The sequence below is a fragment of the Neovison vison genome, chromosome 12 (assembly GCF_020171115.1).
Source record: "Neovison vison isolate M4711 chromosome 12, ASM_NN_V1, whole genome shotgun sequence".
Classification (NCBI taxonomy): domain Eukaryota; kingdom Metazoa; phylum Chordata; class Mammalia; order Carnivora; family Mustelidae; genus Neogale; species Neogale vison.
The window spans coordinates 131947116-131966909 of NC_058102.1; the positions used below are offsets into that span (position 1 = coordinate 131947116).

At 39.9% G+C, this 19794-nt stretch overlaps 1 protein-coding gene across 1 annotated transcript in view; it reads left to right on the forward strand.

The window, feature by feature from the left end:
- Nucleotides 1-372: 372 nt before the first annotated feature.
- The window catches only part of GPR158 (G protein-coupled receptor 158), a 426979-nt gene continuing 407557 nt past the window's right edge, over nt 373-19794 (forward strand). The window contains exon 1 of the mRNA XM_044227555.1: nt 373-1646. Within this exon, the coding sequence (XP_044083490.1) occupies nt 745-1646 (902 nt within the window). The 5' untranslated portion in view covers nt 373-744. The remainder of the gene's footprint in view (nt 1647-19794) is intronic.

Sequence of the window (19794 nt, forward strand, 5' to 3'; positions counted from 1 at the left end):
CGACCAAACAGGGAAGAAGACGGCTTGAAGCCGCCCCTCAAGGGTTTGGTTGCGGCCAAGCTGCCTCTTTAAACAGGCTTTCCTCCGGAGCAGGGGGAGACAGGAGTGTGGTTCGTGGCCAAACCTGAGGGCTCCCATGAACCAGTTGCCTGGTCCTATAAACTCCAGAGAGACCACGTCTTAAAAGGAATCTCCGCTCTTCGGGACTCAGTCCTGCGCTCGCGGTGCGGATCTGTGCGCGCGCGCTCCGCGCCTCCGGGCGAAGCGAACGAGGAGGAGCCAGAGCCGGGAGGCGGGAACAACCTGCCACGGGTGAGATGATGGAGCAGCGTCTTTGGCGGCCGCCGCGGCAGCAGCAGCAGCAGCAGCAGCAGCAGCTCTCGAACACACCTCAATGAGCGCGGCGGTGGAAGCTGCTGAGCAGAAAGACGTAAGCAGGCTAACTATAGCCGCCGGGAGCGAGAGGGGATGTAACCTGTTCGGCTCAAGGCTGTGAGGTGCGTAATCCCGAGCCGACCCATTATGGAGCGGGTGCAGCCAGCGTTGCCACAGGTGATTTGATTTCCTGTGACGGTAGCTCATCCAGCCGGGCCAATTCCGAAACATTCTTATTTTGAAGTCCCTTTCGACTGGGTGCCATTTGGAGAAGGCGGCCGACTCCTAGTAAAAGTCTTACTGTTGATAAATTGACGACCAAATTTTAAAAAGTGTCTCCCGTTACCTCCTTTCGTCTCTGCGAAGCAGATGGGAGCCATGGCTTATCCCTTACTCTTCTGCCTCCTGCTTGCTCATCTGGGATTGGGAACTGTTAGCACCGGCCGCGACCCTCCGGGACGGCTGGATTCCCCTCGAGAGAGAACTCTGAGGCTGAAGCAGCACGCCCAGCAGCCGGCTCGAGCCTCTGCCTCGGACCCCTCGGCTCCCTGGAGCCGCTCCACCGACGGCACCATCTTGGCGCAGAAACTCGCCGAGGAAGTGCCCATGGACGTGGCCTCTTACCTCTACACCGGGGACTCCCACCAGCTGAAGCGAGCCAACTGCTCCGGCCGCTACGAGTTGGCGGGCCTGCCGGGGAAGTCGTCAGCCCTAGCCAGCTCCCATCCCTCCTTGCACGGGGCGCTGGACACGCTGACACACGCCACTAACTTCCTCAACATGATGCTGCAGAGCAATAAGTCGCGGGAGCAGAACTTGCAGGACGACCTGGAGTGGTACCAGGCACTGGTGCGGAGTCTCCTGGAGGGCGAACCCAGCATTTCCCGGGCAGCCATCACCTTCAGCACCGAGTCGCTGTCCGCGCCGGCCCCGCAGGTTTTCCTCCAGGCCACCCGCGAAGAGAGTCGCATCCTGCTCCAAGATCTGTCCTCCTCGGCACACCACTTGGCCAACGCCACGCTGGAGACGGAGTGGTTCCACGGCCTGCGGCGCAAGTGGAGGACCCACTTACACCGCCGAGGCTCTAATCAGGGCCCCCGGAGCCTGGGCCATAGCTGGCGGCGCAGGGACGGACTTGGCGGGGACAAGAGCCACGTCAAGTGGTCTCCGCCTTATCTGGAGTGCGAGAACGGGAGTTACAAGCCCGGGTGGCTGGTCACTCTCTCCGCTGCTTTCTACGGGTTGCAGCCTAACCTGGTCCCGGAATTCAGGTAGGGAGTGGAAAAAAGACAAAAACAAAACAAAACAAAACCCTCCTTCCGGTTTCGCGTTGGGGAAGGAACACTTGGCTGTGACACTTAACGCCGCCCATACTCACAGCAGAGACCCAGGCTGGGGGACACCTTTCACAGGCGCCTGTGCTTAGGGACAAGAAGCGCCCTAACCTCTGTCAGCTCAGTGAAAGCTTCTCTCAGATCAGTTTCCCTGCAAGGGACAGGGAATTGGGGAGCATTTGGCAGAGTGGAGAGAAATCTCTGATGCCCTAGGCTTCTTTTCAACCCTCAGGAGATCAGGGAGGGGGGTTCCCGTCTGGAGGTGATTGGAGGGAAGCTGGAGAGCTCCGAGTGTGCCGCCAGGCAGAGTGGCCAAGATGGGATGAGAGAAAAGGAAGCAAGAAGACAGAGTTCCTTGCTTCTGCCACTTAGGGGTAGTCTCTTCCTGCTTTCTATGTGTGTAGTTCGGCACACCAGTCTGCTGTTACTCAGTTACCAGAGGGGGTGTGATTAAAACAGCGAGTCTCCTCTGTAGTTCTGTCCCCTCAGCAGTGAGTCAGTCTCCACAGCATAGCTGTTTCCAGGACCCACACTTGACAGTGAGGTCAGTGTGCTCCTCCTACCATCTCCCTCCAGTCTCCTTTCCTTCCCCTCTTCCTCCTGTTCTCTGTGTCAGGCATACCTGAGGGCTCTCCAGTCCTTCACCTGGTCACACATTTTATCAATGAACCTGACTGAGTTATCTGGGGGAGGGGAGGATTCGTTCTGACTGAATTCGCTTGGGGAGCTTGTTCGAAATTTAATCACAGTTCCTCTGTGTTTCCTGTCTAAAGGTATAGCATTCGTGGGGAGATGAAGAGTTTGCAAGTTAGCGCGGGTCACTTCTGTCCTGGGAAATGCCTGATCTTTTTGGTGAGGAACGTCTAAGAAATAGCACTGAAGAATGGATGTGAGGAAGGAATAGAAAAGGAAGAGTAGAATCTCCAAGGACAGCCTGAGAGAGGACCATAGATTGAGTGGGATCCTCCCTGATGGGGGGCTCTGGCAAGACCTTGGTGGTTGAGGTTGCTGCTGTACTTTCGGGGAACTTAAGCAAAAGTGAGAAACGTGTGTGTGTGTGTGTGTGTGTGTGTGTGTGTAGGCATGCACACGTGCCTTCATGCTCTATTTGGCACAACAAGGACAGGGGGCCAAGCTGGTGAAAGATACCAGGCTGAGTACTGGGTGGGCAAAAGGGGAGATCAGAAAGCTTGTCTTGGCACTGTCATTTACAGCTGGATGACCCCCAGTAAGTTGCTTAACTTCTCTGGGCCTCAACTACTTGTCTACCAAGTGAGGGAGTTGAACTAGATGGTCTCCAGGGAGCCATCTAGCAATAAAATTCAGTAGCTTTTAATGCCAGCAACACTTGAAAAGGCAAATGCAGAAAACAACCCCTTTCTCTGATTCTGTATGACTATGTTAAGAGTGTGTGTGTGTGCGCCCACGGATGTCTGCATATGTTTCTATCGCTTTTAAAGACCTTGTCTTAAGCGAGAGTAACTTTCCTACTTTCAGGATAATCTCATTTCCTCCTGATTTCTGCAGGATCCTATTAGTAAGAGCTGAGCCGGGCTTTGAGTCTTTGCCATATTGTTTGCTCAGAAGAGGAAAGATCAGCAGATGCCATTCACTGCCAACAAATTGTTTGTGGCCTTTGGATAAGTCCTTTTAGGGAGACCCAGTTCCCAGGATTAATCAATCGTCTGTTATCTGTCTGTGTATCCATCCATCTATCTATCTATCATCTCTCTATGTATCTATTACATTTACCTTGTCAGATTCTATTGTAACTGCATTGTGTGCATTATCTTGCTTAATTTTCACAGCTCCATGAGTTAGGTTTTATTAGTTTCCCTATTTTACAAAAAAGGAACCTGAAGCAGGGAAAGGCTAAGTTTTTCTCCTGAGATTTCACAGCAGGTAAGTAGTAGAGCCAGGATTTGGGCCCATTTCATACTTTTAACCACTCTGCTGAACTCTGTTTTATGAAGGTGTTCTAAGAATGCTGCATATCGTACAGCTGATGCATAAAAATACATGTATTTTTAAGGGTCAGATGTGGGACCAGGGAGGAGAACCACTCATTTTCAGAATAATTTCTCTTAAGGCTAAGAAAGCATGAGTCACCTAAGAAAACTCAGTGTCTTCTGCCAGCCAAGATGAAAGGCCAAGGACATAAAGGGTCTGAGGTTGTGAGGGCTTACACGCCCCCCACCTATTTTTTGGACTACATTCAGAAAGTAGTTTGTTTCCTCTGGCTGAATTTCTTTAAGTGCTTTCATAGTCATCAATGGTGTTCTTTAGCCAAGGCACGACGCCAGGCTATTTAGTATTTGGCTCTCTGCAAAGCTGGTTTGTCCTGGCAGTATGTATAGAAAGCAGAATAAGTGCACTCCTGTGAATGCCTTTGCCCCATGTCTCATGCGCCTCAAATGCTGCACTGAGGATTTGCACAGATGTAAATTATAGGAACTACAAGAAATCTTAAAGAGATCAGATGGTTCTTCTGTTGTTTCATAGGTAAACAGACAAAACCAAAAAAGTGAAGTGACTTGTCCAAATCACAAATCAATTTTATAGTAATGACAAAAACAGGATCTAGGCCTTCTATCTCTGGTTCACACTAAGCTTGATACATATAGACCTAAATCATATTTCTGTGGCTCTCAGAACCTTGCATACAATGCAAAGAGTTTACTCTTCATCTCTATTCAGGACAAAAACATCAGCTCATAGAACACAGCTGTTGAATTAAAAAAAAACAAAACAAAACTATATAGGGGCACCTGGGTGGCTCAGTGGGTTAAAGCCTCTGCCTTCGGCTCAGGTCATGATGCCAGGGTCCTGGGATCGAGCCCTGCATCGGGCTCTCTGCTCAGCAGGGAGCCTGCTTCCTCCTCTCTCTCTCTGCCTGCCTCTCTGCCTACTTGTGATCTCTCTCTGTCAAATAAATAAACAAAATCTTTATTAAAAACAAAACAAAACAAAACCATATAGTTTATTTCATACACTGGAGATAATATCTAAATGAGACTTTCCTGTCTCTTAATACTCCTATAAGGCAAAGGTTTTTTTTGTTGTTGTTGTTTTATGATCTAAGATGTACACTCTAAAATTCTATAATATAAGCCAATAATACTGGCACAGTACAGGGCAAACCTCAAACGAATTTTTGGAAAACCATGATTAAGAGATCTACAAAGTTTTGTTTTTTTTTTTTTAAAGATTTATTTATTTATTTAACACACAGAGATCACAAGTAGGCAGAGAGGCAGGCAGAGAGAGAGGAGGAAGCAGGCCCCCCGCTGAACAGAGAGCCCAACATGGGGCTTGATCCTGGGACCCTGAGATCACGACCTGAGCCGAAGGCAGAGACTTTAACCCACTGAGCCACCCAGGTGCCCCTCTACATATGATTTTAAATGTATTTTGAACCTCTACAATGTTATTTGCAAAAAGCCTTATCTGTAATGAAAAACCCATTGATAATAATTTTCTTATGGAGGAGATAAGGAAAAACTTTGTAGTTAAAATTTTCACTTAAGATCAGTTAGTTAGTATTTTCTCAGGTCTCACTTACAAGATTCAAGCATTTAAATTATATTTTATTTTACAGAACATAAGTCCCAAACATGAGATTCACAAGTAATGTGAGAACATGGTTAACCATCTTCTTATATTAATGTTTATCACAGTAAAATACCTCTCAGGGTAAATTTTATTCCCCTTGGTTTCCAAATTATACAAGTATTTTACATTCAAAGACTTGTTTAAGATTCAAATTGGGGGACGCCTGGGTGGCTCAGTCCATTGGGCCTCCCCACTGTTGCTTTCACTCAGGTCGTAATCTCAGGGTCCTGGGATTGAGCCTTGTGTTGGGCTCTGCGTTCAGCAGGGAGTCTGCTTGACTCTCCCACTGGTCCTCCCCCACAAAATAATAAAGAAATAAATAAATATTTTTAAAAAAGACTCACATAGGAAGAGAAATTTATTACTCATTTTTTAAAAGGCATTACTTGCTCTAACCAAGTGTCTCTTAGATGTTTTGTTATATAGTATAAACATTTTAATTCTTTTCTTTCAACTCTGCAAAAGAGAGAGTAGTAATTTAATGTATATACTCAGTTGTTTATATTTTCTACATTAGGTTTGTGATGTCCTTACATTAGGTTTGTGAAATCCTTTGGTTTTGCATAGTTATTTTTCTTTGTGGAACTTAAAGTGATATGGAGTTGGATCCCATTTTGCTGAAATCATAGATATCTTCCTGTTGATAGTTGGTGCTGTTCAGTGCTTAGGATGGATATAAGGTACTTAACTGCTGAATTTAAATTAAGGTAAAGGAACCTTTGGGAACTCATTATTTTTTGAAGAGCTAAAAGGGACATAGGAGTTCATTTGGTTTCTTTCATCTTCTCAATTTGCAATGAAGGAAACGAGACCCAGTGGGCTAAAGGAACTTGCTAGAGTGGCACAGCTCTATTGTGGTAGGTTAGAATTAATGGAAACCCATATAAACTTAGCACCTACTATATGTCACATGCTTTATATATACCACTGCATCTAATTCTTTGTACTCTCAGGTAGTGACAGCTTCAGAAAAGTTCATCAACCTGTCCAATGTAACACAGCTAGTAAGTTAGGGATCCCAAATCAAATTTAGATATATCCTGCTGTGAAGCTTATATTGTCTTTCTACTACCCTATGCTGCAATCTCTTGATTGCCATCTTTGTTTTCACCTTGTTATTAAAAAATATAACATGTTCATGACTTGAAATAATATATTTGGCCCAAATAAGTCATATATGTTTATTATTTTTAGACTAATCATACAATTCAAGTATGTTGTATAGTAGGAAGAATATTAGACTTGACAGAACTTTGCCTCAAGTCTCAGTTTTGTCTCTCACTAGCTGCATTACCTGTCTGGAAATCAGCTTCTCCATAATTAATGGGAATGCCCCTGATGCTATCCAAATACCTTAATAATAACCCTTTGTTCTACACAGTCTTAATGGGTCTATCCAAATTGTCAACAAGTAGGGTTTGGAAACAGAGCGGATACACATAAGTGCAGTACATTGTGGAAATGAGACCACTGGGGAAGTAACATGCAGAGGAAGAGGAATCCATGTGGATGTCAGGCTTAGTGTTGGTAAAGAAAAAAAAAAGGTGATAGGGCAATGAAGGAAAGATCACAATAATGTGGAAATCCCTTTTTAGAAACTAATGCAACAAACATCGATGTCACTGATTTGCTGAGGGGTCATTTTACTCCCTCTCCTTCACATACAACTCCCCAGCGATTCTGGAACAGATCTCTGCTTTCAACAGAAGAGGGCACTTCACAGTATAAGGGAAATAACCATCTTGCTCCAAGCTAAACATATCCTATGTCTCTCTTGCGAGTAAGATAGTGGTTCAGAGGTTACCCACAGAAGCAGCACAGAGAGGCTTACCTGGGTTATAGATCAAAGAGTTTTTAGATGAACTTCTGCGCTTGAGGTTTTGAGTCTCAATTACTTCATTGGTAAGCTGTGACTAGTAAAGTACATCTCCTTTGGGATTCTGTAAGGACCAAATGAAGAATTGGGATCACATAGAAAGTTCAACAAGTATTTTGGCTTCCCAAATACTTACCTCAGACATAAACTTTCTCAGCTTAGCTGAATTAAAGTCATGTGACTAAAAGTCATTTATAATTTATATGATGGTTTTGTTTCATCCCTAATTATTGTGAAGATTTATAATGACAGTGGATCAGGGGGGAAACATGGGTCTTGGAGAGAGATGTTGGCACCCGCTGGATTTTTTCTTTGACTCATGAGCAGTGGCTGCCTTTCTAATCCTCAGTTTATCTGTAAATTGAGGGAGTTGGTCTTAGGTGACCTGTAGGGCTCCTTATAACCCTAAAAGTCTATAATTATGTACCTAACTGATCACTTTAACTTTTGAACTTTTATTTGATTATAATACTGAAAATAGTTAATATATTTTTATTTAAATGCAGATCATGTTCATATATGTTCAATGTATGTTTTTATCATAGTCATTTATTCATAGACTATTTAGAGAAAGCCCTTTTGATGTATAATAAGTTGAGTATATATGCTAGTGGAAATGAGACATTTATTTATTTATCTCTTTCTCTGTCTCTCTTTTTTTTTTTTGGAGGGCAGGGAATGCCATTTCAAAATAAGAATAAACATGATCTGATATTGCAGATCTTGAAAGATCCCGATTTTATTTAAAGGCAACATGAAGCTATTTTGCAGGTCTCTAATAGGGGGCGTCAGTATACCTGTGTAACTTCCCTCAAGATAACCAGTATTCAGGCATTTTGAAGCTTCTTGCCTACTCTTAACAAAAACCCACTTTCAATTCACTTGTGTAGTTGGCTAATTTTAACATTTCAAAAAGGGCTATTTATTGTGGTGCAGCAGTAGCACCGCATTACTTGCCATTTTGTAGAATGTGCATTTGGAAGCAGAACTGGGATTTCTGAGACTGCTAAATAAATAACGAGAGTATATGGCCGCCCTCTGGAGAGGGAACTGATGCCCTCATTAGACTGATTCCATAGCCTCAACTGCTAGATAAGTCAGATTTTACTTTCAATTTCAGAGAGGCAGCAGTTTGTTGTCCACTGTTCAGGGTTTTATGGCTACCCTTTTCCAACAAACATTGTGCTTTATGATTATATTGTAACATATTGCAACGCCAAGGAGTAGGTTGTTGACCTTCGTTTGCACTTGGTTGGTACTGAAGCATTAGGGCCCTGTTTGTTTTCTCTCTTCAGTTTTGGATTGGTATTTACAGTGTTATTTTAGCAGAATTACTGAGACAGCACCCTGGGATTTTGGTACCTTTGGCAGCTTGATGGCCACTATGCACAAGCAGGCAGCACACTGGTACTGAGGCTATGCCTGGAGGGTTTGCAGCCAACAGTGTTATTAAGCTCTTGTCCACAGCTTTGGCATATGCACTAGGGTGTGCGTGTGGGTGGGGGAATTTGTTCTCCTGCTCTTTTAGCCTTATTTGCTTTTCAGCTTTTTGTTAAAAAACCATTCCTATGTATAATTTTCTACTTTTTCTGGGCATTTACTCATCCAACAAGTCTTTTTTCCTTCAGGGAAAAAAAAAACTATAAAAATATTTAGGTGGATAGTTTGTTCCATGAAATACTTCTGTTAGAAGTCTTTCTCAGGTTCCTCCCCACCGTTTTCTACAATGCCAAGCTTTGTATAGGAGCCATGACGAACTTTCTTTTTTTGTATCAAAAGATATTATAGTGCCCCAAAGCAATTACAGGATATATCTAGCTTTATCACTTTCATTATAGGTAGAATTTACAGAAAACACAGAATTAGCTTCAATGGTCTGACCCCAAGATCATTTTCCAAGCAAAAATTATCCACCTGTCAAAGAAGGTAATCTCTTTCTCTCTCTTTTACATGGTTAATTATTACTTCTAATTAATTGAAATCCAGGTTATTTTTGTTCATTATAATACCTGTTATAACTTCCCCCAGTTAAAAACTGTAACTATAGTAAGACAACATAAAATTTTTAAAAACTTCTGTCTAATTAGCAAAGTATGCAGTGCACCTATAATTTAAAAGGAAACTTAGAATTACATAAGATTTTGGTTCATTTTTTAACTTAGTTTTCTCACCATTTATGTGTTTTGTCCCATGGGTATGCCTCTTTACATTATTATGGAAGAACTTTCATAGAAAAAGGCAAGAGATTTATGTGATCTGAAGAGAAACCAGAGTATGGAAGAAGCTTCATAAAATATGACACATGGCTTTTGTCTGAGAAAGAGTAAAAGGTAATATGGTATAGAATAATGTATTTTACCAATTCTAAGCTGCGCTTTTCCCCCATTTTGACGTCTCTTAACTTGAGATCTGTCTTATGATTGAGAGCATGTCATTTTCAATTGACATACATTTCCTTTTAAAGGTATACAATTTAATATCATATATTTTCATTAATGGGATCTTATATTTGATTACTTTTATGGCATTAGGAAATGAGATAATAAATTCCAAGATCTTGATCTTTCCAACTATAAAGTTCTATTATTATCTGCAAGTTATCAAGATACAGCAAAATATGCATATCTAGACAAAATCTAGACCATCACTACTACATGCAAATTAGATTGCTATTTGTCTTCATAATAATTTTGTTTACAAAGACAAGCTATCCTAAAACATGGAACATTTCTTTTTTTTCCTTAAGATTTTATTTCTAAGTAATCTCTACACCTAATGTGGGGCTTGAACTCACAACCCTGAGATTAAGAGTCACATGCTCTACCAGCTGAGCCAGCCAGCAACCCCCCCCCCACATTTCTTCTCAATGTATGTGAAATATACAAAATACTAGGCCAGAAGTTGCAATAACTTTTATTTTCAGATTAGGTGGGGTAAGGATTATCAAGATCTTTCCCCACCATCTGGTAAAGGATTTCACTCACTCTGCAGGAAAATGCTTAGGACAGTGAGAATAAAAGACCACTTATAGACCCAAAATAGGAAGACATAGCTCTTTCTTTTCTACAGGGCTTAGAAGTTTCAGGGTGGAGATAAACACTTCATGATGTAGTCAGTAACTAGTTTTGTTTAAAGAGACTTAAATGCAACTGTGCAGGCAAGTGTTTTTTCTTTTTTCTAGTTAGCTGCCTGAGTGAAAGGTTTGACTTTCCCTAATTTGATGCCTAAGACCACTGCATAGAGCAGGGTTTCTCAACCTGGACTTTATTGACATTTCAGCCAGATAATCCTTTGTTGTGGGGGCTGTTTTGTTTGTTTTAAGATGTTTAGCAGCACCTCTGGACTCCTACTAGATGCCTGTAGCAACCTCCTTGCCCATTGTGATAATCAAAAATGTCTACAAACATAGCCAAATATCACCTTGAGGGCAAAAATACCTTTGGTTGAAAGCTGCTGGCGTAGAGAGAGTCATATAAACATGTTATTCTGGGGCTATTTACTTCAAGGGTTCTGTATGTATATGTATATATATGTATATGTGTGTATGAGTCTGTCAGATCACATTTCTGTTTATTTATTTGCTTGTTTGGAATGTCAGATTGTTTCATATATAGAACCTGATACAAATGAGAACTGGAAAATTTGATGGATCAATGTAATATGAATTTACACTTATATGTCATCAGGGCTCAGAAAGAAAAAGTTGGCAGACTATTTGCAGAATTTGTTATTAACATGGTTTCACTATTTCTATGGTTACATGTCTTATATTTGAAGTTTCTCAGTAAGAGATGCATTTTGAAAAGAAAATATGTGTGCGGGAGTGGTGGGGCATTCTTTGAAGAAGAAAGTTTTAGTCAATGTCCTGGGAAAGCTCCTTTTTACAGAATTAGAATTTTAGAAGTCAACAGGATTTTAGAGATCATACAATCCAATTTATTGTAACTTTTACAGGTGAGGAAATTGAGACCCAGGGAAGTGACTGTCACTTGCACAAATCATAAGCACAAATAAAAACACCTCAAGTCATCAAGTAAAGGTTAATTTATATTCATTATTCACTGATCTCAAACATGGCTGATTATTAGGATCACCTGGAAAGCCTGATAATATGTTCCTAGGCAGCCCCCCCCAATCATGTGAATGAGATAATCTGAGGATAGGTTCAGAAGTCTATATTAAATACAAAGTCTTTACAATTCAGAAGTAATTGGTCTTTAAGCACAAACTTGGGAAGAAGCAAGTAGTGTTTAATAAGGTTGTAACATATGTAATCCATTCCCAAGATTTTAAGAATAAAAATTAAAAATTGTAGATATTTAACACCTTCAGCTTTCAAGACCCCCAGAATTTGGCAATCCAGTATTGTGAATGATCCTATTGGTAGCGATAGAATGGATAGCAGGTTTTTTATGAAGGCTGAGAGATCGCAGGTACCGAGCCTTGGAATGGTAGGCCACTGACTATTTCGCTCTATTTCCCTCTCTTTATTTCAGGTTCTTTGTTTTCACACCTTTAAGATAGGGGCTATCATGAAAGCAGCTGTTTCTTGTTATTATTATTTGTTTGTCCCTTTATGTAATAGTCCTATTTTGCCCAACTAGTTCTACATGGTCTTCAAATGCAAGGATCACATTTTATGACTTCCCACATTCAGTGGCTCTTGAAATTTCCTTGCATATTTCAGGGACGCAGTATGGCTAGGAGGAAGGATTTTGGGATTACAAACCTACATCTGAATCCACAAACTTCCACTTTTGTTTACTGTGTGACACTGGGCAAGTCACTTAACTCTTTCCGTGTCTGCATCTTGAAAGGGTGTAGAGTATCTCTCATTGTTGTAGAGAGTAAACAATCACATATCTAAAGAGTTTAGGATAATGTATGGAATGTACTATTTTTTTAGGAAACATTATAGAGCACATAACATGTGCCCGGCTAGGACTATAGATGCTGGGGATATAATAGTGAAAATGACAGATATTCCTGTCCTCATGGGTATTTCTTGTGGGGATAGGGGTAGATAGATGACTAGCAAACAAAACAGATATAATAAATAATTCTTGATAGAAACAAGTGCTATAAGGATAGGAGTGGATAATGAGATAAATAGCTGAGAGGTAAGGTGAGTTTCATTAAGTGGGGTGTTCAGAAAAGACCTTTGAGTTAAGAAATGAAGGATAAGAAAGAACAGCTCTGGAACAAGTTGGGGAAATCATATTCCAAATATGAAACAATAGTAACAAAGGTTGAGGCAGGGATAACCTTCAAGAATAGAAATAGAATAGACTAGAAAAGCTTCAAGAGTCGAAAGAGTTACTGGAATGTACTAGGAGGTGGGTAATGAGATAGAAGATGTGTAAGATATGCAGATGTTCAATAAGTTGTTAAAATATTGCGGCAATATAGAAACATACTAAGTATTTTAAAAATTTCTACTCCACGGGCACCTGGGTGGCTCAGTTGGTTAAGTGTCTGCCTTTGGCTCAGGTCATGATCTCGGGATCCTGGGATCCCGCCCTACCTCAGGCTCCCTGCTCAGTGGGGAGTCTGCTTCTCCCTCACCCTCTGACCCTACCCCCTGCTCATACTCTGTCCCTCTCTCAAATAAATAAATAAAATTAAAAAAAAAATTCTACCCCATAGTGATCTGTAAATTGTGGATTCATTTTCGCTGTTTTCCCTTGGGTGGTTTTATTGTAGTATTCTTATTTTATTTTGGTTCCTTTTTCTGTTTCTTCCTTTCAGTCTTGGCCTTCTTGCCACAGCCTTCTTTAGCTCTAAAAGCTCGAGTTTTCCAGTCTCTCTGATGAGATTTCAGTCAGAGAATAAGCTATTTCTAGTTGCTCCATTCTCAAATGTGAATGAATAAATTGGAATATGAGAGGCAAGGGAGGTAGAAATCAAAAATCCAAAATTTCTTGCAAAAATAAATTGGGTGCCTTTCTTGCTCCCTGGCTCAAACCTGTAAGAGAAGCATTTTCTAGACACAGACAGCAGGAGAATAAGGGCAGAGGCACAGCAGGTTAACTCACCGGCAAAGCTTTTTTTTTTTTTTCCCCTCACCAGCATGCCTGGAATGACATCCTGCAGGTCCCTGACTTCTCTCAAGCTGGTAGCTGGCAGGTCTTGTCATTTGCCATTTCCTGACATTCTTTGTTGTCCTTTATGCTGAGGTTTCAGATGTAGAGGTCAGGGACTGCCTGAAAAACTGCCAGTGAGAGGCATTAGGCGTGGACTTGAGATTGGAAGGGCAAGGAGAGAGACCATAAACATTTATTTGGACTTGGATTTGGAGGTAGACTTTGCATGACAGGAAGTATAGGTAGGAATGTATCTCTAATGAGGAACATTGACATAGGAAAATAGGGATTATGGGTTATAGGAAATAAAATAATCATTAGCTTCTAAAATGTGACACATGTGGTATTTAGCTGCTTTATATTTCATTTTTTTCCTTCCCTATTCTCTTGTTTCATTAATTATATTTTTAATTTTTCTACTGGTTACCTCGGTTTTTACACCCATAAATTTTAAATAGTATCTTCTATTTTTTACTTTTCTTTCTTTATCCTCCTACTTCTCTTTCTATTCCTGTATTTTTAGATAATTGAAGATGATGGCATTCATAACCTGTCACTGCAGTAAAAAAAAAAAAAAGTCTGTTCTTTGTCAATTCGTTGATTCTAAGAAATGAACCTTGAATAACTGAATCTGTGCATATTCAGAATGTTCCAAATTTCAAGGACCAATTGATTATCTCTTTCTAGACTAACTGCTCCAAACCATGCTACCTTTAGTTTACATGTGTCTGCGTGGAGACTTTTCATATATTGCTCCCCTGACTTTGGAATTGCCACCTGCTTTCCCTTTTCATGTTAAAGAAATTAAAAGGAGCCATATATTTTACTTATTTCTAAGACCATCTAACTTTTTAATCAATCATACTATTTGTTAAAAGAAAATTTCATATTTTTGTTGAAGGCATTCTTGTTGGAGTCCCATAATTTGTACAAGTTGCTTTAGGTCTTCAGCAGAATAACCATCATGGAAATCTTACCAAATTATTGGAATTTTGAACCCAACTCTGTGTTGAATACAGGTCCTCTTATTTCTACAATTCTTATTTTTTCATCCTGTGGAGTATAATTTCAAATACTTTCTAAGCATTTCAGGTACTTTCTAAGTAAAATTTCCAAGTCTTCCCATGTCTGAAAACATGTCTTTGTGCATGATTGATTGTTTGTCAGAATACAGAGTTATAGGTTCAAAGTCATTTTGCCCTCAGAATTTTAAAGACATTGTTTTCAGCATTCATTGATGCTGCCAAAAATTTTTGATATTAACCTGATTTATTACACTTTTGTAGGTACTTGTTTCTTTTCTCTTCATAGAAACTTTTAAGATCTTTTCTTTTCCCTTAGGGTTCTGAATATTCATGATGATATGCTTAGATGTGATTCTTTTTATTCATCAACCTTACCACTTAGTTGGCCCTTTTAAAGTTTTCCACTCAGAAATTTCTTTTGTGATTGCTTAAAATGACTTTCTCCTATCCTTTTCTTTTTCTGGAACTTCTAAGAGTTAGATATTTGACTTTCTGGATTGATCTCCATATTTCTTAACTTTCCTCTCATTTTTTTCATCTTTTGCTCTTTACTTTTCCTTGTAGGAAATTTTCTTATTTTTTTTTTCCTTTTTAATAAATTAGTTTTCATTTGGAAGTCTCTTTTAATTTCTATGAACTCTTTCTTGCTCTGGTTGTTTTTCATAATTGTATGTTTATTTTCTTAAATCTCCTTGAGAAAATTAAAATACTTATTAAAGTTTCTTCTGTTGCCTGAATTATTGCTGTTTGTTCCTGGTTTAGTTGTTTTGCTTTTTCATATCAGTTCTTCCTTATGCTACCTGTTCATCTCAAATATGATCCTTAGTCATCCATTTTCTGACTGAAGGGCTAGGTTAATTTACATAGCTAGGGGACATGAAGCCTTGTGTCTGGTGTGTAGGCCTAGTTCCTCAGCAGACCTCTTCCTTGACGTCAGGCTTCAATCACTTTAGGATGTCTGAAAAGGAAGCTGGCTGTCTCTGGCCCACCCTAAACCTCTGGGAGAACTAATAGCCAATTTTAGAAGTTTTAGCTCTTCCCAGGCATTTCTTTTCCTCTATACAGAATCATTCTTGGTTTTCAGTTTGGGAAAAACTACCCTTACTGCACACAAGGAGAAGTCTACCAACTTGCGTAACTGAAGGATGTCCTACAATTCATTACCTTGAAGTCTGCCTCATTTTCTACTTCTGTTCTTGATACCAGTTGACTTTGAGCTTAAAATCTTTCTGAAAAGTCTGCTGGAAGAGCAGTTTTTACCTCCCTTCCAGGCTTTTCCTGCTTATGTCCTGGACTCAGCTGTCACCTCTCCAGCTTATCATCAGTATGATCCCAGAGAATCATGTCAAATCTCTTGTCAGTTATTTTGCCTCATTCCCTTTCATATTTATTTACTGTCATTACAGTGGGATGTGGAGGTAGATAAATATAGCTCAACTCATCAACTTGAACAAGAATTCACTCTGAGGTCTTCTGATGGTCTTGTTACCCTTACCAAGGATATACGCATCATATTCAGCTCTTTTCCTTGTTAGGTGTGTGTCCTTAGGCAACCCATTTCATCTCTTTTTGGTCCCCAATTTCCTATTATTTAGGGGAAATGATATTGACAATAGTTATAAACTGGGGAAATAATATCAGCCACACTGGTTCAGTGAGGATGTTTTAAGGGTGTCTAGCGTAATGTCTGAGACATAATGAGCACCAAATAAATGATAACTTAAAACATAGGGTTCAAATCATACAAGTAAAACCTATATTTAGTTCACATATTGGGTACCTAACCAAGGCTACTTATTTTAATTTCAATGGGAACATTTTTTTATTTACTTTATGGCCTTACTTAAGCTGACATTTTATTTTATAGACTATTAGAGTCTAGAAAAAAGTCATTTAGAGTGAAAAAAAACTGGACATATTATTCAGGTGGGTAATTTAACTTGAAAAATCTACATAAATAGGAGCCAACAGAAATAAAAAGAGACAAGTTTAGTAATTTAAGAAATGATTAACAAAAAAGGTATTTTCATTGAGCTACTATAGCCAAACACTAACATAAATGGCATTTTAATTAAATCAACAGGAAACTGAAGGTATAAGATCATTATTTTATATTTTAAGACAGATTACAGCATTCACATTAAACATTTATTTTCCTTGACATATATACTTTGTCATTTTTTTCTCCCTAGACATAAAAATATGAATTTGGACATATTATATAACTTTTCTGAACCGTTTTTCCTCATCTATAAAATGGGAAAGTACTTCCTCTTTTATAGGATTCTTACTTGGAAAAAAAAATGAATCAATATAGGTGATCTCTTTGTACTGGGTTCCCTGACAAGGAATTATCCTACCCCATTCAGAAAGGATGGAGGTGATACAAGGAACACTGTGGATGTGTTTGATAAAATAAATTGTCCTCTTGTTATTCAAAATTGAAATAAAATGAAGCTCAAAACTATCCCAATGGAGGAAAACCACAAAATGAGACATTCGTCAGCTACCTCTATAAAAGTAGCAGACTCAAAATATATTTTTCGGAGGGACAGTCATCTATTATCAAATCCTAAATCCTAGAAATTTTAAGAGATATGCTGCGCTTAATTTTGAAAGTAGTATCACCTTGAGGAGCCCCCCCAAATACAAAGATTGTATATAGATGTTCCTCCTGATTGACCTTACTTCCCTGATGACTGACCTTACTTCATTTTATATTTATAGGTTCTTTCTCTTCTTTAAAAATCAAACTTGATTTATTTATTTTTTTCCCACACACAATGTACAGATCTTCCCAAGGAAGGTGTGGCCTGATTGCCAAAAAACCTTCCAAGAACAAGAAGCCAGACAGATGGAAGACGTTTGTCACTATGTAAAGTTTGGCAAGCTTTCTCTGGACATGTCTGCTGCAAAGCAGTGTGGGGGAGGAGAACATTTACTTGCTTTAAGACAGGCTGTTGTCAAATTCTAGATGTTTTAGAGGGCATCAGACTATGTTGTTCGTTCTTTGCATTTCTTGTAGTTATATGTTTGAGCTAAATGATACAGAGGCTGGGTGATTTCGCGATGATGTTTTCTGTGCATGAGATGCCCCAAGTGAGGAAATTATACAAAGATTACTTAAGTTACTGAAACATGAATCTAGATTCTTTTACAGTTAGATGGGAACAGAAAGGAAATAACGCTTCTTCCCCTTTTAAAAGTCTTTTCACTTTTCCTTGATCCTATCCCATTTGCAACTAAACGGTGAAGCGTGCTCTTGTGTTCATATGCTATCTGTGTGCAAATAAGTTTAATTAAATACTTGCTATAAAGCTGATTATTCTTTTTTTTAAACTTTTTTTTCTCAATTTATTTATTTTCAGAAAAACAGTATTCATTATTTTTTCACCACACCCAGTGCTCCATGCAAGCCGTGCCCTCTATAATACCCACCACCTGGTACCCCCAACCTCCCACCCCCCCCCGCCACTTCAAACCCCTCAGATTGTTTTTCAGAGTCCATAGTCTCTCATGGTTCACCTCCCCTTCCAATTTACCCAAAAGCACATACCCTCCCCAATGCCCATAACCCTACCCCCCTTCTGCCAACCCCCTTCCCCCCAGCAACCCACAGTTTGTTTCGTGAGATTAAGAGTCACTTATGGTTTGTCTCCCCCCCATCCCATCTTGTTTCATGAATTCTTCTCCTACCCACTTAAGCCCCCATGTTGCATCACCACTCCCTCATATCAGGGAGATCATATGATAGTTGTCTTTCTCCGCTTGACTTATTTCGCTGAGCATGATACGCTCTAGTTCCATCCATGTTGTCACAAATGGCAAGATTTCGTTTCTTTTGATGGCTGCATAGTATTCCATTGTGTATATATACCACATCTTCTTTATCCATTTATCGGTTGATGGACATCTAGGTTCTTTCCATAGTTTGGCTATTGTGGACATTGCTGCTATAAACATTCGGGTGCACGTGCCCCTTTGGATCACTACGTTTGTATCTTTAGGGTAAATACCCAGTAGTGCAATTGCTGGGTCATAGGGCAGTTCTACTTTCAACATTTTGAGGAACCTCCATGCTGTTTTCCAGAGTGGTTGCACCAGTTTGCATTCCCACCAACAGTGTAGGAGGGTTCCCCTTTCTCCGCATCCTCACCAGCATCTGTCATTTCCTGACTTGTTGATTTTAGCCATTCTGACTGGTGTGAGGTGATATCTCATTGTGGTTTTGATTTGTATTTCCCTGATGCCGAGTGATATGGAGCACTTTTTCATGTGTCTGTTGGCCATCTGGATGTCCTCTTTGCAGAAACGTCTGTTCATGTCCTCTGCCCATTTCTTGATTGGATTATTTGTTCTTTGGGTGTTGAGTTTGCTAAGTTCTTTATAGATTTTGGACACTAGTCCTTTATCTGATATGTCGTTTGCAAATATCTTCTCCCATTCTGTCAGTTGTCTTTTGATTTTGTTAACTGTTTCCTTTGCTGTGCAAAAGCTTTTGATCTTGATGAAATCCCAATAGTTCATTTTTGCCTTTGCTTCCCTTGCTTTTGGCGATGTTCCTAGGAAGATGTTGCTGCGGCTGAGGTCGAAGAGGTTGCTACCTGTGTTCTCCTCAAGGATTTTGATGGATTCCTTTCTCACATTGAGGTCCTTCATCCATTTTGAGTCTATTTTTGTGTGTAGTGTAAGGAAATGGTCCAATTTCATTTTTCTGCACGTGGCTGTCCAATTTTCCCAACACCATTTATTAAAGAGGCTGTCTTTTTTCCACTGGACATTCTTTCCTGCTTTGTCAAAGATTAGTTGACCATAGAGTTGAGGGGCTATTTCTGGGCTCTCTATTCTGTTCCATTGATCTATGTGTCTGTTTTTGTGCCAGTACCATGCTGTCTTGATGATGACAAAAGCTGATTATTCTTACTTTTAATTCACACAACTCTCTTTTAAAAATCTCTTCATGTTGTTACATACACAACGAGTCCATTTCTCTACTGCAATATAGTACTCTACCACTGCATAGTGTGTAGAAACTGTCCAGTTCCAGGGATGGGCGCCCAGAATGCTTTCAATTCTTGCTATTACAACAACACTGTGATAAATTTAGATGCCCCTTTATAGACTTGAATGAGAATTTATTTGAAAGGTAAGCCCAAGAGCAAGATTTCTGGGTCATAGAGAGGGGTAAATATGTTTTATAAAATATTACAGGATTGTTTTCTCGATAGGCTGCACCAGTCTACATACTTACCAGCAGGGAATAAAGGATCCTAGAGCTTTATAGTACTGCCACCACTTGGTATTATATGGCTTTCTAATTTTTTGCCAGTTTAATGAACGCAAAATGGTATCTCACTATTGTTTTAAATTGCTTAAGCATCTCTTCATATGCTTGTAAGCATGTTGGTTTACTTCTCTGTAAAATGCTTGTTTATATCCTTCATCTTTTTCCTAATAGGGTTTCTGTATTTATTGAATTGCAAGAAATC